Raw genomic sequence first — 21742 nt, forward strand, 5'->3', positions numbered from 1 at the left:
ACGTCATCACGTGACCAGGAGCTACTATATACCATCGCAGGTCAGGGGTACGTCATCACGTGACCAGGAGCTACTGTATACCATCGCAGGTCAGGGGTACGTCATCACGTGACCAGGAGCTACTGTATACCATCGCAGGTCAGGGTACGTCATCACGTGACCAGGAGCTACTGTATACCATCGCAGGTCAGGGTACGTCATCACGTGACCAGGAGCTACTGTATACCATCGCAGGTCAGGGGTACGTCATCACGTGACCAGGAGCTACTGTATACCATCGCAGGTCAGGGGTACGTCATCACGTGACCAGGAGCTACTGTATACCATCGCAGGTCAGGGATACGTCATCACGTGACCAGGAGCTACTGTATACCATCGCAGGTCAGGGATACGTCATCACGTGACCAGGAGCTACTGTATACCATCGCAGGCGGGGGTACGTCATCACGTGACCAGGAGCTACTGTATACCATCGCAGGCGGGGATACGTCATCACGTGACCAGGAGCTACTGTATACCATCGCAGGTCAGGGATACGTCATCACGTGACCAGGAGCTACTGTATACCATCGCAGGTCAGGGATACGTCATCACGTGACCAGGAGCTACTGTATACCATCGCAGGTCAGGGATACGTCATCACGTGACCAGGAGCTACTGTATACCATCGCAGGCGGGGGTACGTCATCACGTGACCAGGAGCTACTGTATACCATCGCAGGTCAGGGGTACGTCATCACGTGACCAGGAGCTACTGTATACCATCGCAGGTCAGGGGTACGTCATCACGTGACCAGGAGCTACTGTATACCATCGCAGGTCAGGGATACGTCATCACGTGACCAGGAGCTACTGTATACCATCGCAGGCGGGGTACGTCATCACGTGACCAGGAGCTACTGTATACCATCGCAGGTCAGGGATACGTCATCACGTGACCAGGAGCTACTGTATACCATCGCAGGTCAGGGATACGTCATCACGTGACCAGGAGCTACTGTATACCATCGCAGGCGGGGGTACGTCATCACGTGACCAGGAGCTACTGTATACCATCGCAGGTCAGGGATACGTCATCACGTGACCAGGAGCTACTGTATACCATCGCAGGCGGGGTACGTCATCACGTGACCAGGAGCTACTGTATACCATCGCAGGTCAGGGGTACGTCATCACGTGACCAGGAGCTACTGTATACCATCGCAGGTCAGGGATACGTCATCACGTGACCAGGAGCTACTGTATACCATCGCAGGTCAGGGTACGTCATCACGTGACCAGGAGCTACTGTATACCATCGCAGGTCGGGGTACGTCATCACGTGACCAGGAGCTACTGTATACCATCGCAGGTCAGGGATACGTCATCACGTGACCAGGAGCTACTGTATACCATCGCAGGCGGGGGTACGTCATCACGTGACCAGGAGCTACTGTATACCATCGCAGGTCAGGGATACGTCATCACGTGACCAGGAGCTACTGTATACCATCGCAGGTCAGGGGTACGTCATCACGTGACCAGGAGCTACTGTATACCATCGCAGGTCAGGGATACGTCATCACGTGACCAGGAGCTACTGTATACCATCGCAGGTCAGGGGTACGTCATCACGTGACCAGGAGCTACTGTATACCATCGCAGGTCAGGGGTACGTCATCACGTGACCAGGAGCTACTGTATACCATCGCAGGTCAGGGATACGTCATCACGTGACCAGGAGCTACTGTATACCATCGCAGGCGGGGGTACGTCATCACGTGACCAGGAGCTACTGTATACCATCGCAGGTCAGGGATACGTCATCACGTGACCAGGAGCTACTGTATACCATCGCAGGTCAGGGGTACGTCATCACGTGACCAGGAGCTACTGTATACCATCGCAGGTCAGGGGTACGTCATCACGTGACCAGGAGCTACTGTATACCATCGCAGGTCAGGGATACGTCATCACGTGACCAGGAGCTACTGTATACCATCGCAGGTCAGGGGTACGTCATCACGTGACCAGGAGCTACTGTATACCATCGCAGGTCGGGGGTACGTCATCACGTGACCAGGAGCTACTGTATACCATCGCAGGTCAGGGATACGTCATCACGTGACCAGGAGCTACTGTATACCATCGCAGGCGGGGGTACGTCATCACGTGACCAGGAGCTACTGTATACCATCGCAGGTCAGGGATACGTCATCACGTGACCAGGAGCTACTGTATACCATCGCAGGTCAGGGGTACGTCATCACGTGACCAGGAGCTACTGTATACCATCGCAGGCGGGGGTACGTCATCACGTGACCAGGAGCTACTGTATACCATCGCAGGCGGGGGTACGTCATCACGTGACCAGGAGCTACTGTATACCATCGCAGGCGGGGGTACGTCATCACGTGACCAGGAGCTACTGTATACCATCGCAGGCGGGGGTACGTCATCACGTGACCAGGAGCTACTGTATACCATCGCAGGCGGGGGTACCTCATCACGTGACCAGTAGAAACCTCATGTCTGCTACATAAACTCTTCGAATAAAGGGTTCCAAAACGGTTCTTCGGCCGTAGGAGAACCTATGGACTCTTTCGGGTTCTCCTATGGAGGACTGCCGAAAAACTATTTTAGGTTCTAGCTAGCATCTTTTTTCAAAAGATGTAGAGCAGGGCTCTCCAACCCTGTTCCTGGAGAGATACCGCCCTGTAGGGTTTAACTTCAAAACCTACAGGAGGGTATCTCTCCAGGAACAGGGTTGGAGTGTAAACCTACAGGAGGGTCTCTCTCCATGAACAGCGTTGGAGAACCCTACAGGAGGGTTTCTCTCCAGGAACATGGTTGGAGAACCCTACAGGAGGGTTTCTCTCCAGGAACAGGGTTGGAGTGTAAACCTACAGGAGGGAGGACCCTGGTATAGAGCGAATATGTAGGGTAGTATGTAGGGTAGTATTGTCATACCCAATATTGCTCCAGTTTATTTTTCTGAATTGGCTGAATTGAAACGGATTGATCCCAACCCTGGTGATCACCAATTCATCCTTACCATAGAGGGGTCATTGTCAATCAGGCTGATCTAGAGTCAGTTTTTATAACAGATGGCTATTTCCTCTGTAGGGAGTTTGAGGAGACAATGGACGCGCTGCAGGCTGATATCGACCAATTGGAGTCGGAGAAGGCGGATCTGAAGCAGCGTCTGAACAGCCAGTCAAAGATGACCATGGACGGGCTGAGAGGAGCGCCAGCGTCGGGAATCGCCTCCGTTGTCACGGGGATGACAGGAGGTTAGTGGGGCACCGTCTTCCCGAATAGGACCTTGAAACCATTTAAAACCTGCACTGTTATTCCAACTCCCATCTGCTAGGGGACTATTCAGACGAAGGAATTGTAAACTTTCCTACGAACTTCTCAGTATTTAGACTTAAATTAATACGCGGAACGTCTTTGCAAGAGTGTTTGGTTCCAGACTGAACTGTGCGATGTAGTAGGGAGTTGTAGTTTCTCTAGAGATAAATCAGATCCAGACTGAACTGTGTGATGTAGTAGGGAGTTGTAGTTTCTCTAGAGATAAATCAGATCCAGACTGAACTGTGTGATGTAGTAGGGAGTTGTAGTTTCTCTAGAGATTAATCAGATCCAGACTGAACTGTGTGATGTAGTAGGGAGTTGTAGTTTCTCTAGAGATAAATCAGATCCAGACTGAACTGTGCGATGTAGTAGGGAGTTGTAGTTTCTAACAGGCTAATATTCGACATAGTTTAGCGCATAAATCATGGTAATTGACTACAATGACCACAATCCATAGCGCATCTACTTGTCTGGTCTGTTTCTTTTACGCCTGCTACGGAAGAGACAGAAGAATGAGATTGTAAAGATATATAGAGAGCAGCTGTTGCTTCACCAGGTATCTCTACCTGATAGTACCTGATCTAAGTGAAGAGCATATGTTGATAGTTGGTACTCAGTAGTCATAGTATTTATTTACTTTAAAGAAATACTAAATAGTGATTTTGGTCAGACAGCGGCTCTGTCTGTATTATTAAATAAAGTCATCAAATAAAACTAAAGTAATATACACAACAGCTGAAATAGTTTATTAAAGGAATGGGAATAAATCAATGTTAATTAGTGATAATCAGTAATGGTCAGGTCGCTACCATCAGGGGACTTTAGTCATTGTTTCATTCTGTATTAAAGCATTCGAGGCAGGTAGCCTAGTGGTTAGAGTGGAGAGGAGGCAGGTAGCCTAGTGGTTAGAGTGCAGAGGCGGCAGGTAGCCTAGTGGTTAGAGTGTAGAGGTGGCAGGGTAGCCTAGTGGTTAGAGTGTAGAGGTGGCAGGTAGCCTAGTGGTTAGAGTGTAGGGGCGGCAGGTAGTCTAGTGGTTAGAGTGTAGGGCAGGCAGGTAGCCTAATGGTTAGAGTGTAGGGGCGGCAGGTAGCCTAGTGGTTAGAGTGTAGAGGCGGCAGGTAGCCTAGTGGTTAGAGTGTAGAGGAGGCAGGTAGCCTAGTGGTTAGAGTGTAGAGGTGGCAGGTAGCCTAGTGGTTAGAGTGTAGAGGAGGCAGGTAGCCTGTGGTTAGAGTGTAGAGGAGGCAGGTAGCCTAGTGGTTAGAGTGTAGAGGTGGCAGGTAGACTAGTGGTTAGAGTGTAGAGGAGGCAGGTAGCCTAGTGGTTAGAGTGTAGGGGCGGCAGGTAGCCTAGTGGTTAGAGTGTAGAGGTGGCAGGTAGACTAGTGGTTAGAGTGTAGAGGAGGCAGGTAGCCTAGTGGTTAGAGTGTAGAGGTGGCAGGTAGACTAGTGGTTAGAGTGTAGAGTGTAGAGCCTGTGTGGCTCAGTCGGTAGAGCATGGCGCTTGCAACGCCAAGCGTCGTGGGTTCGATTCCCACTGGGGCCACCCATATGCAAAAGTAGTGGCCCCAGCCGACTTGTAAGTCGCTTTGGACAAAAGCGTCTGCTAAATGGGATATATTAGAGGAGGCAGGTAGCCTAGTGGTTAGAGTGTAGGGGAGGCAGGTAGCCTAGTGGTTAGAGTGTAGGGGAGGCAGGTAGCCTAGTGGTTAGAGTGTAGAGGTGGCAGGTAGCCTAGTGGTTAGAGTGTAGAGGCGGCAGGTAGCCTAGTGGTTAGAGTGTAGAGGTGGCAGGTAGCCTAGTGGTTAGAGTGTAGGGGCGGCAGGTAGCCTAGTGGTTAGAGTGTAGAGGTGGCAGGTAGCCTAGTGGTTAGAGTGTAGAGGAGGCAGGTAGCCTAGTGGTTAGAGTGTAGGGGCGGCAGGTAGCCTAGTGGTTAGAGTGTAGGGGCGGCAGGTAGCCTAGTGGTTAGAGTGTAGGGGCGGCAGGTAGCCTAGTGGTTAGAGTGTAGGGGCGGCAGGTAGTCTAGTGGTTAGAGTGTAGAGGAGGCAGGTAGCCTAGTGGTTAGAGTGTAGGGGCGGCAGGTAGCCTAGTGGTTAGAGTGTAGGGGCGGCAGGTAGTCTAGTGGTTAGAGTGTAGAGGTGGCAGGTAGCCTAGTGGTTAGAGTGTAGAGGAGGCAGGTAGACTGACACTGTTATAGACTGACACTGTTATTCACACTCAGATCTGTTATAGACTGACACTGTAATAGACCGACAGTGTTATAGACCGACAGTGTTATAAACCGACACTGTTATAGACCGACACTGTTATAGACTAACACTGTTATTCACACTGTCCTCTGGATCCTAACACTGTCACACTCTCTCTTCTTCCCCTCTCTTTCCCTCTCTTCTCTCTCCCTCTTTCCCCTCCTCTTCTTCCCCTCTCACCTCCTCTCTCTTTCCAATCCTCTTCTCCTCTTCTCTCTCTCCCTCTTTCCCCTCCTCTTCTTCCCCTCTCGCCTCCTCTCTTTCCAATCCTCTTCTCTCTCTCCCTCTTTCCCCTCCTCTTCTTCTCCTCTCTCTTTCCAATCCTCTTCTCTCTCTCCCTCTTTCCCCTCCTCTTCTTCTCCTCTCTCTTTCCAATCCTCTTCTCTCTCTACCCTTCTAATCTACAGAAGAACAGAAAGGTATTTGCTGTCACCCTGCATGTTTCTGCTACTCTGCTACTCTTATTGAACACACACAATTTAGCCGACGGTGTGTTGCTTGTGTGTGTGTGTGTGTGTGTGTATTGGCCTGCGTTAATAGTGGTGTGTGTGTATTGGCCTGTGTTAATAGTGGTGTGTGTGTATTGGCCTGTGTTAATAGTGGTGTGTGTGTATTGGCCTGCGTTAATAGTGGTGTGTGTGTGTATTGGCCTGCGTTAATAGTGGTGTGTGTGTATTGGCCTGTGTTAATAGTGGTGAGTGTGAATTGGCCTGTGTTAATAGTGGTGTGTGTGTATTGGCCTGCGTTAATAGTGGTGTGTGTGTATTGGCCTGTGTTAATAGTGGTGTGTGTGTATTGGCCTGTGTTAATAGTGGTGTGTGTGTATTGGCCTGTGTTAATAGTGGTGTGTGTGTATTGGCCTGCTTTAATAGTGGTGTGTGTGTGTGTATTGGCCTGCCTTAATAGTGGTGTGTGTGTGTATTGGCCTGCGTTAATAGTGGTGTGTGTGTGTGTGTGTGTGTATTGGCCTGCGTTAATAGTGGTGTGTGTGTGTGTGTATTGGCCTGCGTTAATAGTGGTGTGTGTGTGTATATTGGCCTGTGTTAATAGTGTTGTGTGTGTGTGTATTGGCCTGTACTAAGTGTCTGTGCCTCTGTGTCTCTCTACAGCGACTATGGCCAGTATGGGTCCAGGTATGGGTCCCGGTATGGGTCCTGGGTCGGGGGTCCCGGTGATAGACTCTCCTCTCCTGACGCAGCAGATTGAGGCTCAGAGACACAGCATCAAACACCTGAAGAATGAGAACAACAGACTCAAGGTAGATACACCATAGAGGTAGATAGACCATAGAGGGAGATAGAGGACTCATCTTTGTATCTTTGACAGCGCCATCGAGGGCCATCTCCATTTTAAAGTAGTCTTCTTTTGTGTTTGAAAAAAAAACAAAGATTTTCCACCAGCTGTAGTGCCTGAGTGCCAGTCTGTTTGGTGCTATCATGTCAATGCCTTGTCCCTCATTGAACATTAGCTTGAGTGCCAGTCTGTTTGGTGCTATCATGTCAATGCCTTGTCCCTCATTGAACATTAGCTTGAGTGCCAGTCTGTTTGGTGCTATCATGTCAATGCCTTGTCACTCATTGAACATTAGCCTGAGTGCCAGTCGGTTCCGGTTCAGGGAACAGAACCGAAAACTGGAAAATAACCAAATGTTTCAAGGAACAGAATCAGAACTGGGAACGAAAGTGATCTATACTGTCCCGGAACAGAACTGTTATTTTAAAAGCATGGGAACCGGTTAATAATGTTTCTTTTACGTTCCAGGATTTTTTTCTTCCCAGTCCCACAAAAAAAATGTAACAAAGTGCCTGCTTCTGTCAATCAGAAACTTATGCCAGTGTCTTGTCTGCCAGCTGGAAATCTTTGCCAGTTTGTGTAGTCAACCTACCCCTCCTTCTCTGAATGTTACTGTAGCCTACTGATGTTACAAGCGTGATTCAGAAGACAAGGAGGGATTTAATTAGAGAAGAAGGGATTGACTTTTTCAACGCTAGTTAGGGACACACTAGTTAACACGTTGGATTTATTAACTACGAAAAGTTAAAACATTGTTTTAATTCTGGTGACACTCTGCACACACAAGCTTCTTAACGAGCTTCTCTGGTCCAGCGTTAAACCAACTCTCGGAACTTCAAAGGCATTCAAAGTTCCTGCATAGAAGCTGCTCCTCCGTAGGTATAATTCTCTCCTTCCCCCTCCCACTCTCTCCTTCCCCCTCCCTCTCTCTCCTTCCCCCTCCCACTCTCTCCTTCCCCCTCCCACTCTCTCCTTCCCCCTCCCACTCTCTCCTTCCCCCTCCCACTCTCTCCTTCCCCCTCCCACTCTCTCCTTCCCCCTCCCACTCTCTCCTTCCCCCTCCCACTCTCTCCTTCCCCCTCCCATTCTCTCCTTCCCCTCCTCTTCATTCTCTCCTTCCCCCTCCCACTCTCTCCTTCCCCCTCCCACTCTCTCCTTCCCCCTCCCACTCTCTCCTTCCCCCTCCCACTCTCTCCTTCCCCCTCCCACTCTCTCCTTCCCCTCCTCTTCATTCTCTCCTTCCCCCTCCCACTCTCTCCTTCCCCTCCCACTCTCTCCTTCCCCTCCCACTCTCTCCTTCCCCCTCCCACTCTCTCCTTCCCCTCCCACTCTCTCCTTCCCCCTCCCATTCTCTCCTTCCCCTCCTCTTCATTCTCTCCTTCCCCTCCTCTTCATTCTCTCCTTCCCCTCCCACTCTCTCCTTCCCCCCTCCCACTCTCTCCTTCCCCCTCCCACTCTCTCCTTCCCCCCTCCCACTCTCTCCTTCCCCCTCCCACTCCCTCCTTCCCCCTCCCCTCTCCCCCTTCCCCCTCCCTCTCTCCCCTTCCCCTCCCACTCTCCTTCCCCCTCCCCCCCTCCCACTCTCCTTCCCCCTCCCACTCTCTCCTTCCCCCTCCCACTCTCCTTCCCCTCCCACTCTCCTTCCCCTCCCACTCTCTCCTTCCCCCTCCCACTCTCTCCTTCCCCTCCCACTCTCTCCTTCCCCCTCCCACTCCCTCCTTCCCCCTCCCTCTCTCCCCTTCCCCCTCCCTCTCTCCCCCTTCCCCTCCCACTCTCCTTCCCCCCCCCCCTCCCACTCTCCTTCCCCCTCCCCACTCTCTCCTTCCCCTCCCACTCTCCTTCCCCCTCCCACTCTCTCCTTCCCCCTCCCACTCTCTCCTTCCCCCTCCCACTCTCTCCTTCCCCCTCCCACTCTCTCCTTCCCCTCCCACTCTCTCCTTCCCCCCCTCCCACTCTCTCCTTCCCCCTCCCACTCCCTCCTTCCCCCTCCCTCTCTCCCCTTCCCCTCCCACTCTCTCCTTCCCCCCTCCCACTCTCTCCTTCCCCTCCCACTCCCTCCTTCCCCCTCCCTCTCCCCTTCCCCCCTCCCACTCTCCTTCCCCCTCCCACTCTCCTTCCCCTCCCACTCTCCTTCCCCCTCCCACTCTCCTTCCCCTCCCACTCTCCTTCCCCCTCCCACTCTCCTTCCCCTCCCTCTCTCCTTCCCCCTCCCTCTCTCTCCTTCCCCTCCCACTCTCTCCTTCCCCCTCCCACTCTCTCCTTCCCCTCCCACTCTCTCCTTCCCCCTCCCACTCTCTCCTTCCCCCTCCCACTCTCTCCTTCCCCCTCCCTCTCTCCTTCTCCTTCCCCTCCCACTCTCTCCTTCCCCCTCCCTCTCTCCTTCTCCTTCCCCTCCCACTCTCTCCTTCCCCCTCCCTCTCTCCCTTCTCCTTCCCACTCTCTCCTTCCCCTTCTCTTCATTCTCCTTATCCCCCCCACTCTCTCCTTCCCCCCTCCTACTCTCTCCTTCCCCCTCCTACTCTCTCCTTCCCCCTCCCTCTCTCCTTCCCCTCCTACTCTCTCCTTCCCCTCCCTCTCTCCTTCCCCCTCCTCTTCATTCTCCTTATCCCCCCACTCTCTCCTTCCCCCTCCTACTCTCTCCTTCCCCCCCTCCTACTCTCTCCTTCCCCCTCCTACTCTCTCCTTCCCCCTCCTACTCTCTCCTTCCCCCCCTCCTACTCTCTCCTTCCCCCTCCTACTCTCTCCTTCCCCCTCCTACTCTCTCCTTCCCCCTCCTACTCTCTCCTTCCCCCTCCTACTCTCTCCTTCCCCCTCCTACTCTCTCCTTCCCCCTCCTACTCTCTCCTTCCCCCACCCACTCTCTCCTTCCCACTCCCACTCTCTCCTTCCCACTCCCACTCTCTCCTTCCCCCTCCCATCTCTCTCCTTCCCCCTCCCACTCTCTCCTTCCCCCTCCCACTCTCTCCTTCCCCCTCCCTCTCTCCTTCTCCTTCCCCCTCCCACTCTCTCCTTCCCCCTCCCTCTCTCCTTCTCCTTCCCCCTCCCACTCTCTCCTTCCCCCTCCCTCTCTCCTTCTCCTTCCCACTCTCTCCTTCCCCCTTCTCTTCATTCTCCTTATCCCCCCACTCTCTCCTTCCCCCTCCTACTCTCTCCTTCCCCCTCCTCTCTCCTTCCCCCTCCTCTTCATTCTCCTTATCCCCCCCACTCTCTCCTTCCCCCTCCTACTCTCTCCTTCCCCCTCCTACTCTCTCCTTCCCCCTCCTACTCTCTCCTTCCTCCCTCCTACTCTCTCCTTCCCCCCTCCTACTCTCTCCTTCCTCCCTCCTACTCTCTCCTTCCCCCCTCCTACTCTCTCCTTCCCCCTCCTACTCTCTCCTTCCCCCTCCTACTCTCTCCTTCCCGCACCCACTCTCTCTCCTTCCCCCTCCCACTCTCTCCTTCCCACTCCCACTCTCTCCTTCCCCCTCCCACTCTCTCCTTCCCCCTCCCACTCTCTCCTTCCCCCTCCTACTCTCTCCTTCCCCCACCCACTCTCTCCTTCCCCCTCCCACTCTCTCCTTCCCACTCCCACTCTCTCCTTCCCCCTCCCACTCTCTCCTTCCCCTCCCACTCTCTCCCTTCCCCCACCCACTCTCTCCTTCCCCCTCCCACTCTCTCCTTCCCCCTCCCACTCTCTCCTTCCCACTCCCATTCTCTCCTTCCCCCCTCCCACTCTCTCCTTCCCACTCTCTCCTTCCCCCTCCCACTCTCTCCTTCCCCCTCCCACTCTCTCCTTCCCCCTCCCATTCTCTCCTTCCCCCTCCCACTCTCTCCTTCCCCCTCCCATTCTCTCCTTCCCCCTCCCATTCTCTCCTTCCCCCTCCTCTTCATTCTCTCCTTCCCCCTCCTCTTCATTCTCTCCTTCCCCCTCCTCTTCATTCTCTCCTTCCCCCTCCTCTTCATTCTCCTTATCCCCCCACTCTCTCCTTCCCCCTCCCACTCTCTCCTTCCCCCTCTTCATTCTCCTTATCCCCCACTCTCTCCTTCCCCCTGCCACTCTCCTTTCTCCTTCCCCCTCCCACTCTCTCCTTCTCTCCCGAATCTCTCCTTCCCTCTCCCACCCTCATCTCCATTCTCCTTCCCCCTCTCACTCTCCTCCAGGCTGAGAAGATGCGTGCCCAGCTGTCCTCCCTACCACCTCTCCATGTCTCCAAGCTCCCCACTAGAGACGGCTCTCACCCAGAGGTGCTCTCTAGCGCCCTCTATCGTAAGACTGACCAATTACTGGACACGTTACTGCAGATGAGTGCCAACGTCAAAGTGGTGGACATCACTGGCAAATCCCCAGGTATGTTGGCCCTGCCCCCCCCCCCTTCTTGTTCTCTGTTGTACCTGTAGAAGAGTCATTCTCAATGACGTAATTGTTTACATAAAGGCCCCCCCCCTCAAAAAAAAAACTGCCACGAAAGCATATTCATACTCAAAAAAACAAACGTTTTTTGTTGTTGCTGTAACTATAGCAGATTGAAGTTTTGTTTTATGCGTGTCGTTGAGCAGTAACTCCTAGTGCCCAGCTGCTGGAACACACAGCCAGACTCCAGTCCCTTAGCAACACTCTGGACAGACTGAAGGTAAACAAACACCTAGGCTGGGGGTCTTCAATCCTATCCGAGTTTGTTCACAAGTCACCTTTTTCAAGACAATGTTCCCGCGTTCACAAAATGAATACTGCAGTTGCCACCTCCTTTGAAAGTAACCTTTAAATGGTGCATTGTGGACAGGCGCGATCGGATTGAATCCCGACAATACAAAAGGTATCCCAGAATGCATGCTGCCTTGGACAGGTAGTGGTAGGGAGGAGGGCAGGCAAATGTGTGATTGCAGTATGCTAAATAACTTTTCTCCTGATCGCTTCCTTCTCTCTCCCTCTAAAAACATCTCTCCTATTGTTATCTCTCTCTCGCCTGTTCTCTCGCTGTCTCTCTCTCCTCTCTCGCTGTCTCTCTCTCGCTGTCTCTCTCTTGCTGTCTCTCTCGCTGTCTCTCTCTCGCTGTCTCTCTCTCGCTGTCTCTCTCTCTCACAGGATGAGGTATCAGAACATGTGGTGACCCAGAGACCTGGAGCTAGAGCCTTGTCTGACTTTGCCACGTTCCCCTGCTCCTCCTTCGTCAAGGTAACCACACACACTCCAGGGTCAACCAGCCACACACTCCAGGGTCAACTAGCCACACACACTCCAGGGTCAACCAGCCACACACACTCCAGGGTCAACCAGCCACACACACTCCAGGGTCACCCAGCCACACACACTTGGACTACGAGCAGATCTGTTTGTGCCGTCTCCAGCCATACCGTCTTGCCAACTCCTCCTGGTTGTACAATGGACCCAGATAGGATGGCCCCATAGGCCAGGTAGTACATTATGTAGGGCAGTGGTCACCAACCAGTGGACTGGTCAATTAGAGCAGTGGTCACCAACCAGTGGACTGGTCAATTAGGGCAGTGGTCACCAACCAGTGGACTGGTCAATTAGGGCAGTGGTCACCAACCAGTGGACTGGTAAATTAGAGCAGTGGTCACCAACCAGTGGACTGGTAAATTAGAGCAGTGGTCACCAACCAGTGGACTGGTCAATTAGAGCAGTGGTCACCAACCAGTGGACTGGTAAATTAGAGCAGTGGTCACCAACCAGTGGACTGGTCAATTAGAGCAGTGGTCACCAACCAGTGGACTGGTCAATTAGAGCAGTGGTCACCAACCGGTGGACTGGTCACAAACCAGTGGACTGGTCAATTAGGGCAGTGGTCACCAACAAGTGGACTGGTCAATTAGGGCAGTGGTCACCAACCAGTGGACTGGTCAATTAGGGCAGTGGTCACCAACCAGTGGACTGGTCAATTAGAGCAGTGGTCACCAACCAGTAGACTGGTCAATTAGAGCAGTGGTCACCAACCAGTGGACTGGTCAATTAGGGCAGTGGTCACCAATCAGTGGACTGGTCAATTAGGGCAGTGGTCACCAACCAGTAGACTGGTCAATTAGAGCAGTGGTCACCAACCAGTGGACTGGTCAATTAGGGCAGTGGTCACCAACCAGTGGACTGGTCAATTAGGGCAGTGGTCACCAACCAGTGGACTGGTCAATTAGGGCAGTGGTCACCAACCAGTGGACTGGTCAATTAGAACAGTGGTCACCAACCGGTGGACTGGTCAATTAGGGCAGTGGTCACCAACCAGTGGACTGGTCAATTAGAGCAGTGGTCACCAACCAGTGGACTGGTCAATTAGGGCAGTGGTCACCAACCAGTGGACTGGTCAATTAGGACAGTGGTCACCAACCAGTGGACTGGTCAATTAGGGCAGTGGTCACCAACCAGTGGACTGGTCAATTAGGGCAGTGGTCACCAACCGGTGGACTGGTCAATTAGAGCAGTGGTCACCAACCGGTGGACTGGTCAATTAGAGCAGTGGTCACCAACCGGTGGACTGGTCAATTAGAGCAGTGGTCACCAACCGGTGGACTGGTCAATTAGGGCAGTGATCACCAACCGGTGGACTGGTCAATTAGGGCAGTGGTCACCAACCGGTGGACTGGTCAATTAGGGGAGTGGTCACCAACCGGTGGACTGGTCAATTAGGGCAGTGGTCACCAACCGGTGGACTGGTCAATTAGGGCAGTGGTCACCAACCGGTGGACTGGTCAATTAGAGCAGTGGTCACCAACCAGTGGACTGGTCAATTAGAGCAGTGGTCACCAACCAGTGGACTGGTCAATTAGAGCAGTGGTCACCAACCGGTGGACTGGTCAATTAGAGTAGTGGTCACCAACCGGTGGACTAGTCAATTAGGGCAGTGGTCACCAACCGGTGGACTGGTCAATTAGAGCAGTGGTCACCAACCAGTGGACTGGTTAATTAGAGCAGTGGTCACCAACCAGTGGACTGGTCAATTAGAGCAGTGGTCACCAACCAGTGGACTGGTCAATTAGGGCAGTGGTCACCAACCGGTGGACTGGTTAATTAGAGCAGTGGTCACCAACCGGTAGACTGGTCAATTAGAGCAGTGGTCACCTTCCAGTGGACTGGTCAATTAGAGCAGTGGTCACCAACCAGTGGACTGGTCAATTAGAGCAGTGGTCACCAACCAGTGGACAGGTCAATTAGAGCAGTGGTCACCAACCAGTGGACAGGTCAATTAGAGCAGTGGTCACCAACCAGTGGACTGGTCAATTAGAGCAGTGGTCACCAACCAGTGGACTGGTCAATTAGAGCAGTGGTCACCAACCAGTGGACTGGTCAATTAGAGCAGTGGTCACCAACCAGTGGACTGGTCAATTAGAGCAGTGGTCACCAACCAGTGGACTGGTCAATTAGAGCAGTGGTCACCAACCAGTGGACTGGTCAATTAGAGCAGTGGTAGAAGAGCCAACAGTAACACGGTAGACCCGAAATATAGCCACCATGCTGTGATAATGTATTAGACCAGACATATAGCCACCATGCTGTGATAATGTATTAGACCAGACATATAGCCACCATGCTGTAATAATGTATTAGACCAGACATATAGCCACCATGCTGTGATCATGTATTAGACCAGGCATATAGCCACCATGCTGGGATAATGTATTAGACCAGACATAGAGCCACCATGCTGTGATAATGTATTAGACCAGGCATATAGCCACCATGCTGTGATAATGTATTAGACCAGACATATAGCCACCATCCTGTGATAATGTATTAGACCAGACATAGAGCCACTATGCTGTGATAATGTATTAGACCAGGCATAGAGCCACCATGCTGTGATAATGTATTAGACCAGATATATAGTCACCATGCTGTGATAATGTATTAGACCAGACATATAGCCACCATGATGTGATAATGTATTAGACCAGACATATAGCCACCATGCTGTGATAATGTATTAGACCAGGCATATAGCCACCATGCTGTGATAATGTATTAGACCAGGCATATAGCCACCATGCTGTGATAATGTATTAGACCAGACATATAGCCACCATGCTGTGATAATGTATTAGACCAGACATATAGCCACCATGCTGTAATAATGTATTAGACCAGACATATAGCCACCATGCTGTGATCATGTATTAGACCAGGCATATAGCCACCATGCTGGGATAATGTATTAGACCAGACATAGAGCCACCATGCTGTGATAATGTATTAGACCAGGCATATAGCCACCATGCTGTGATAATGTATTAGACCAGACATATAGCCACCATGCTGTGATAATGTATTAGACCAGACATAGAGCCACTATGCTGTGATAATGTATTAGACCAGGCATAGAGCCACCATGCTGTGATAATGTATTAGACCAGATATATAGTCACCATGCTGTGATAATGTATTAGACCAGACATATAGCCACCATGCTGTGATAATGTATTAGACCAGACATATAGCCACCATGCTGTGATAATGTATTAGACCAGGCATATAGCCACCATGCTGTGATAATGTATTAGACCAGGCATATAGCCACCATGCTGTGATAATGTATTAGACCAGGCATATAGCCACCATGCTGTGATAATGTATTAGACCAGGCATATAGCCACCATGCTGTGATAATGTATTAGACCAGACATAGAGCCACCATGCTGTGATAATGTATTAGACCAGACATAGAGCCACCATGCTGTGATAATGTATTAGACCAGACATATAGCCACCATGCTGTGATAATGTATTAGACCAGACATATAGCCACCATGCTGTGATAATGTATTAGACCAGACATATAGCCACCATGCTGTGATAATGTATTAGACTAGACATATAGCCACCATGCTGTGATAATGTATTAGACCAGGCATATAGCCACCATGCTGTGATCATGTATTAGACCAGGCATATAGCCACCATGCTGTGATAATGTATTAGACAGACATATAGCCACCATGCTGTGATAATATATTAGACCAGACATATAGCCACCATGCTGTGATAATGTATTAGACCAGGCATATCGCCACCATGCTGTGATAATGTATTAGACCAGGCATATAGCCACCATGCTGTGATAATGTATTAGACCAGACATAGAGCCACTATGCTGTGATAATGTATTAGACCAGGCATATAGCCACCATGCTGTGATAATGTATTAGACCAGACATAGAGCCACTATGCTGTGATAATGTATTAGACCAGGCATATAGCCACCATGCTGTGATAATATATTAGACCAGACATATAGTCACCATGCTGTGATAATATATTAGACCAGACATATAGCCACCATGCTGTGATAATGTATTAGACCAGGCATATCGCCACCATGCTGTGATAATGTATTAGACCAGGCATATAGCCACCATGCTGTGATAATGTATTAGACCTACTGCACAAACCTCATTCCTACACAACTTATTTTATAAAGTTGATGTTCTATTTTTTTACATTAATTCAAAAACTTCAGTGGTAGATCTCGACTTGCTTTTTCAACGCGAAAGTGATCTTGACTCAGAAAAAGTTGGTGACCACTATATGTAGAAAATACCCAACTTAGGTGACTTTGAAGTTAGAGTGTCCACCCCAGAGATTGAAGTGTTGGGAGTTCAATACCTGGCCAAGTCTTACCAAAGACTGTACAAATGGGACCTGATGCGTCTCTGCTTGGCACTCAGCATTAAGGAGATTAGATTGGAGGTGAGGTCCTGTGATAGACTAGTGTCCTGTCCAGGGGGTGTCCTGGACATCAAGCTGTCTCACTACAGAAACAGGAGATAGACTAGTGTCCTGTCCAGGGGGTGTCCTGGTACATCAAGCTGTCTAACACGACAGAAACAGGAGATAGACTAGTGTCCTGTCCAGGGGGTGTCCTGGTACATCAAGCTGTCTCTCTACAGAAACAGGAGATAGACTAGTGTCCTGTCCAGGGGGTGTCCTGGTACATCAAGCTGTCTAACACGACAGAAACAGGAGATAGACTAGTGTCCTGTCCAGGGGGTGTCCTGTCCATCAAGCTGTCTCTCTACAGAAACAGGAGATAGACTAGTGTCCTGTCCAGGGGGTGTCCTGGTACATCAAGCTGCTACAGAAACAGGAGATAGACCAGTGTCCTGTCCAAGGGGGTGTCCTGGTACATCAAGCTGTCTCTCTACAGAAACAGGAGATAGACTAGTGTCCTGTCCAGGGGGTGTCCTGTCCATCAAGCTGTCTCACTACAGAAACAGGAGATAGACTAGTGTCCTGTCCAGGGGGTGTCCTGTCCATCAAGCTGTCTCACTACAGAAACAGGAGATAGACTAGTGTCCTGTCCAGGGGGTGTCCTGTCCATCAAGCTGTCTCACTACAGAAACAGGAGATAGACTAGTGTCCTGTCCAGGGGGTGTCCTGTACGTCAAGCTGTCTCACTACAGAAACAGGAGATAGACTAGTGTCCTGTCCAGGGGGTGTCCTGTCCATCAAGCTGTCTCACTACAGAACAGGAGAAGAGGGCGGACATGGTGCTGGTGGGGGAGGGGCCAGGTCTGTAACTAGTGTCTGTCTGTCTGCAGGTCCAGGAGGAGAAGAGGGGGGACATGGTGCTGGTGGGGGAGGGGCCAGGTCTGTAACTAGTGTCTGTCTGTCTGCAGGTCCAGGAGGAGAAGAGGGGGACATGGTGCTGGTGGGGGAGGGGCCAGGTCTGTAACTAGTGTCTGTCTGTCTGCAGGTCCAGGAGGAGAAGAGGGGGGACATGGTGCTGGTGGGGAAGGGGCCAGGTCTGTAACTAGTGTCTGTCTGTCTGCAGGTCCAGGAGGAGAAGAGGGGGACATGGTGCTGGTGGGGGAGGGGCCAGGTCTGTAACTAGTGTCTGTCTGTCTGCAGGTCCAGGAGGAGAAGAGGGGGACATGGTGCTGGTGGGGGAGGGGCCAGGTCTGTAACTAGTGTCTGTCTGTCTGCAGGTCCAGGAGGAGAAGAGGGGGGACATGGTGCTGGTGGGGGAGGGGCCAGGTCTGTAACTAGTGTCTGTCTGTCTGCAGGTCCAGGAGGAGAAGAGGGGGACATGGTGCTGGTGGGGAAGGTGATGATGCCGTGTTCCCGTGGTCAGGAGCAGGTCCACCGTCTCGTCCTATCACAGCCTCAGCTCCAAAGAGTGCACCGCCTCCTGCTGACATAGGCTCCACCCACAACCCGCCCTGCTGACATAGGCTCCACCTTCAACCTGCCATGTTGCTCCTTCCCATCTGTCTGTCTGAGGGTTTTGAGGCCAAAGCATTGGGTTTGTGTTCGTACGCAGACGGTGCTTGACTTGGGCCGTGAGCTCACTGAACTGAGCGCCAGAACCTTAAGTTCCATTCTGCCGTTATTGCAAAGTTCTGGCACCTGGATATAAACGGTAGCAGCACCTAAAATAACTACCAGCGTCAAGTCAAGCCCCGTTCATACGAACAGTTAGAGTATTAATACGCTCACTTCCTCTAGATCGCTCGCTCACTTCCTCTGTAGATCATACGCTCACTTCCTCTAGATCATACGCTCACTTCCTCTAGATCGCTCACTCATTTCCTCTGTAGATCATACGCTCACTTCCTCTAGATCATACGCTCACTTCCTCTAGATCGCTCGCTCATTTCCTCTGTAGATCATACGCTCACTTCCTCTAGATCGCTCGCTCATTTCCTCTGTAGATCATACGCTCACTTCCTCTAGATCGCTCGTTCACTTCCTCTGTAGATCATACGCTCACTTCCTCTAGATCGCTCGCTCACTTCCTCTGTAGATCATACGCTCACTTCCTCTAGATCGCTCGCTCACTTCCTCTAGATCGCTCGCTCATTTCCTTTGTAGATCATACGCTCACTTCCTCTAGATCGCTCGCTCGCTCACTTCCTCTGTAGATCATACGCTCACTTCCTCTAGATCGCTCGCTCACTTCCTCTCCAGATCATTTGGTAGAGCAGAGCGCCTGTAACGGCAGGATAGTGGGTTTGATTCCTAGGACAACCTGTACACAAAAATATATTCACGCATGACTGTCAGACACTTTGGATACTGTCTGTCTGCCTGCTACCCATCTTACTGTCTGTCTGCCGAGGGTGATGCTGCCTGCTACCCATCTTACTGTCTGTCTGCCTGCTACCCATATTACTGTCTGTCTGCCGAGGGTGATGCTGCCTGCTACCCATCTTACTGTCTGTCTGCCTGCTACCCATCTTACTGTCTGTCTGCCGGGGTGCTGCCTGCTACCCATCTTACTGTCTGTCTGCCGAGGGTGATGCTGCCTGCTACCCATCTTACTGTCTGTCTGCCGAGGGTGATGCTGCCTGCTACCCATCTTACTGTCTGTCTGCCGAGGGTGATGCTGCCTGCTACCCATCTTACTGTCTGTCTGCCGAGGGTGATGCTGCCTGCTACCCATCTTACTGTCTGTCTGCCTGCTACCCATCTTACTGTCTGTCTGCCGAGGGTGATGCTGCCTGCTACCCATCTTACTGTCTGTCTGCCTGCTACCCATCTTACTGTCTGTCTGCTGAGGGTGATGCTGCCTGCTACCCATCTTACTGTCTGTCTGCCGAGAGTGATGCTGCCTGCTACCCATCTTACTGTCCGTCTGCTGAGGGTGATGCTGCCTGCTACCCATCTTACTGTCTGTCTGCCGAGGGTGATGCTGCCTGCTACCCATCTTACTGTCTGTCTGCCTGCTACCCATCTTACTGTCTGTCTGCCGAGGGTGATGCTGCCTGCTACCCATCTTACTGTCTGTCTGCCGAGGGTGATGCTGCCTGCTACCCATCTTACTGTCTGTCTGCCGAGGGGGATGCTGCCTGCTACCCATCTTACTGTCTGTCTGCCTGCTACCCATCTTACTGTCTGTCTGCCGAGGGTGATGCTGCCTACTACCCATCTTACTGTTTCATCATTTATTTAAGATGGTCAATGCACATTAGGCCCTATTTAGACTTGACATAAGTTGACTTTAACATGGACTGAAATCAACAATATTTGTACTTAGATCCATGTTTCATGTCCACGTTGAGTCTATTTATCTCAAGTCTGAATCAGACCCACTATCATTTCCAGGTCCAACATCAATGTAAAAGTGGCCGAGTTACTACTTCCTGTCCGTTGTCCCGTAGTTCACGGCGGTGTTGTCGTACCTACAACTATTCCTTACTCTTAACCATCTACAGCAGCGGTGTCAAACTCCATTTCCCAGAAGGCCGTATTCGGTCTTCACTGAGAGCCGCAGCCACCCCCACCTCCTCCCCCCCACCTCACCCCCGCAGAATAAAAATAAATAAACAACTCAAACAACCTTGAGTTTGACACATGATCTAAAGGGAGATAAAACTATATCTGAGTTGTCAGATTTCTGTGTATTCAGTTGGTATTATATTACTGCAGTTTAATTTACATTTCAACGGGAGTGAAAATATTATTCATTTGAAGGGATTTTATGAAACATGGATCAAATGTTTTGATTTCATAAAATCAGTGTCATGTTTTACTTTTACGGGTCGTAGATTAATTTATTGCATATTTATTGCACATATTAAATGCCAGTAAATTGTGACAGTCATCTGTTACCTGATTGGTTGTAATCTGTTTTAAGTAGCTAATGTAGTCATGTGTATTACAGGTGAGTAGAATGACTCCGGTTTAGCCTTCATTAAACTACATGTCTCATCAGTTACTGTCTGCAAAAATACATATTGGCCATAGAGGCTTTGTTTTATTCTCTGCTATGAAGTGTCATAAAGGCTATCTCATCTCTGCTATGAAGGGTCATACTGGTATCATAAAGGCTATCTCATCTCTGCTATGAAGTGTCATACTGGTATCATAAAGGCTATCTCATCTCTGCTATGAAGGGTCATACTGGTATCATAAAGGCTATCTCATCTCTGCTATGAAGTGTCATACTGGTATCATAAAGGCTATCTCATCTCTGCTATGAAGTGTCATACTGGTATCATAAAGGCTATCTCATCTCTGCTATGAAGTGTCATACTGGTATCATAAAGGCTATCTCATCTCTGCTATGAAGTGTCATACTGGTATCATAAAGGCTATCTCATCTCTGCTATGAAGTGTCATACTGGTATCATAAAGGCTATCTCATCTCTGCTATGAAGTGTCATACTGGTATCATAAAGGCTATCTCATCTCTGCTATGAAGTGTCATACTGGTATCATAAAAGCTATCTCATCTCTGCTATGAAGGGTCATACTGGTATCATAAAGGCTATCTCATCTCTGCTATGAAGTGTCATACTGGTATCATAAAGGCTATCTCATCTCTGCTATGAAGTGTCATACTGGTATCATAAAAGCTATCTCATCTCTGCTATGAAGTGTCATACTGGTATCATAAAGGCTATCTCATCTCTGCTATGAAGTGTCATACTGGTATCATAAAGGCTATCTCATCTCTGCTATGAAGTGTCATACTGGTATCATAAAGGCTATCTCATCTCTGCTATGAAGTGTCATACTGGTATCATAAAAGCTTTATAGTTTTTTTTAATAACCTCAAGTTATATTGGCATTATTTTCATGGCATTGTTGGCTTTCCTTACATTATCATTGGAGAGATAATATATTAACATGGTATTCATTATTGTATGCATTAGTGATTTATAGAGAATGCACCTCTGTGCAGGCTGTTGATAGCATATAATGCACCTCTGTGCAGGCTGTTGATAGCATATAATGCACCTCTGTGCAGCCTGTTGATAGCATATAATGCACCTCTGTGCAGCCTGTTGATAGCATATAATGTACCTCTGTGCAGCCTGTTGATAGCATATAATGCACCTCTGTGCAGCCTGTTGCTAGCATATAATGCACCTCTGTGCAGCCTGTTGCTAGCATATAATGTACCTCTGTGCAGCCTGTTGCTAGCATATAATGCACCTCTA

At 50.5% G+C, this 21742-nt stretch overlaps 1 protein-coding gene across 1 annotated transcript in view; it reads left to right on the top strand.

The window, feature by feature from the left end:
* The window catches only part of LOC135536292 (dynactin subunit 1-like), a 140299-nt gene extending 120213 nt beyond the window's left edge, over nucleotides 1-20086 (top strand). Inside the window, exons 23-30 of the mRNA XM_064962649.1 lie at nucleotides 3106-3272; nucleotides 5989-6000; nucleotides 6691-6839; nucleotides 11015-11201; nucleotides 11411-11484; nucleotides 11937-12026; nucleotides 17396-17419; nucleotides 17884-20086. Of these exons, the coding sequence (XP_064818721.1) occupies nucleotides 3106-3272; nucleotides 5989-6000; nucleotides 6691-6839; nucleotides 11015-11201; nucleotides 11411-11484; nucleotides 11937-12026; nucleotides 17396-17419; nucleotides 17884-17997 (817 nt within the window). The 3' untranslated portion in view covers nucleotides 17998-20086. The remainder of the gene's footprint in view (nucleotides 1-3105; nucleotides 3273-5988; nucleotides 6001-6690; nucleotides 6840-11014; nucleotides 11202-11410; nucleotides 11485-11936; nucleotides 12027-17395; nucleotides 17420-17883) is intronic.
* Nucleotides 20087-21742: the final 1656 nt, after the last annotated feature.

The sequence above is a fragment of the Oncorhynchus masou genome, unplaced genomic scaffold (assembly GCF_036934945.1).
Source record: "Oncorhynchus masou masou isolate Uvic2021 unplaced genomic scaffold, UVic_Omas_1.1 unplaced_scaffold_591, whole genome shotgun sequence".
NCBI lineage: Eukaryota > Metazoa > Chordata > Actinopteri > Salmoniformes > Salmonidae > Oncorhynchus > Oncorhynchus masou.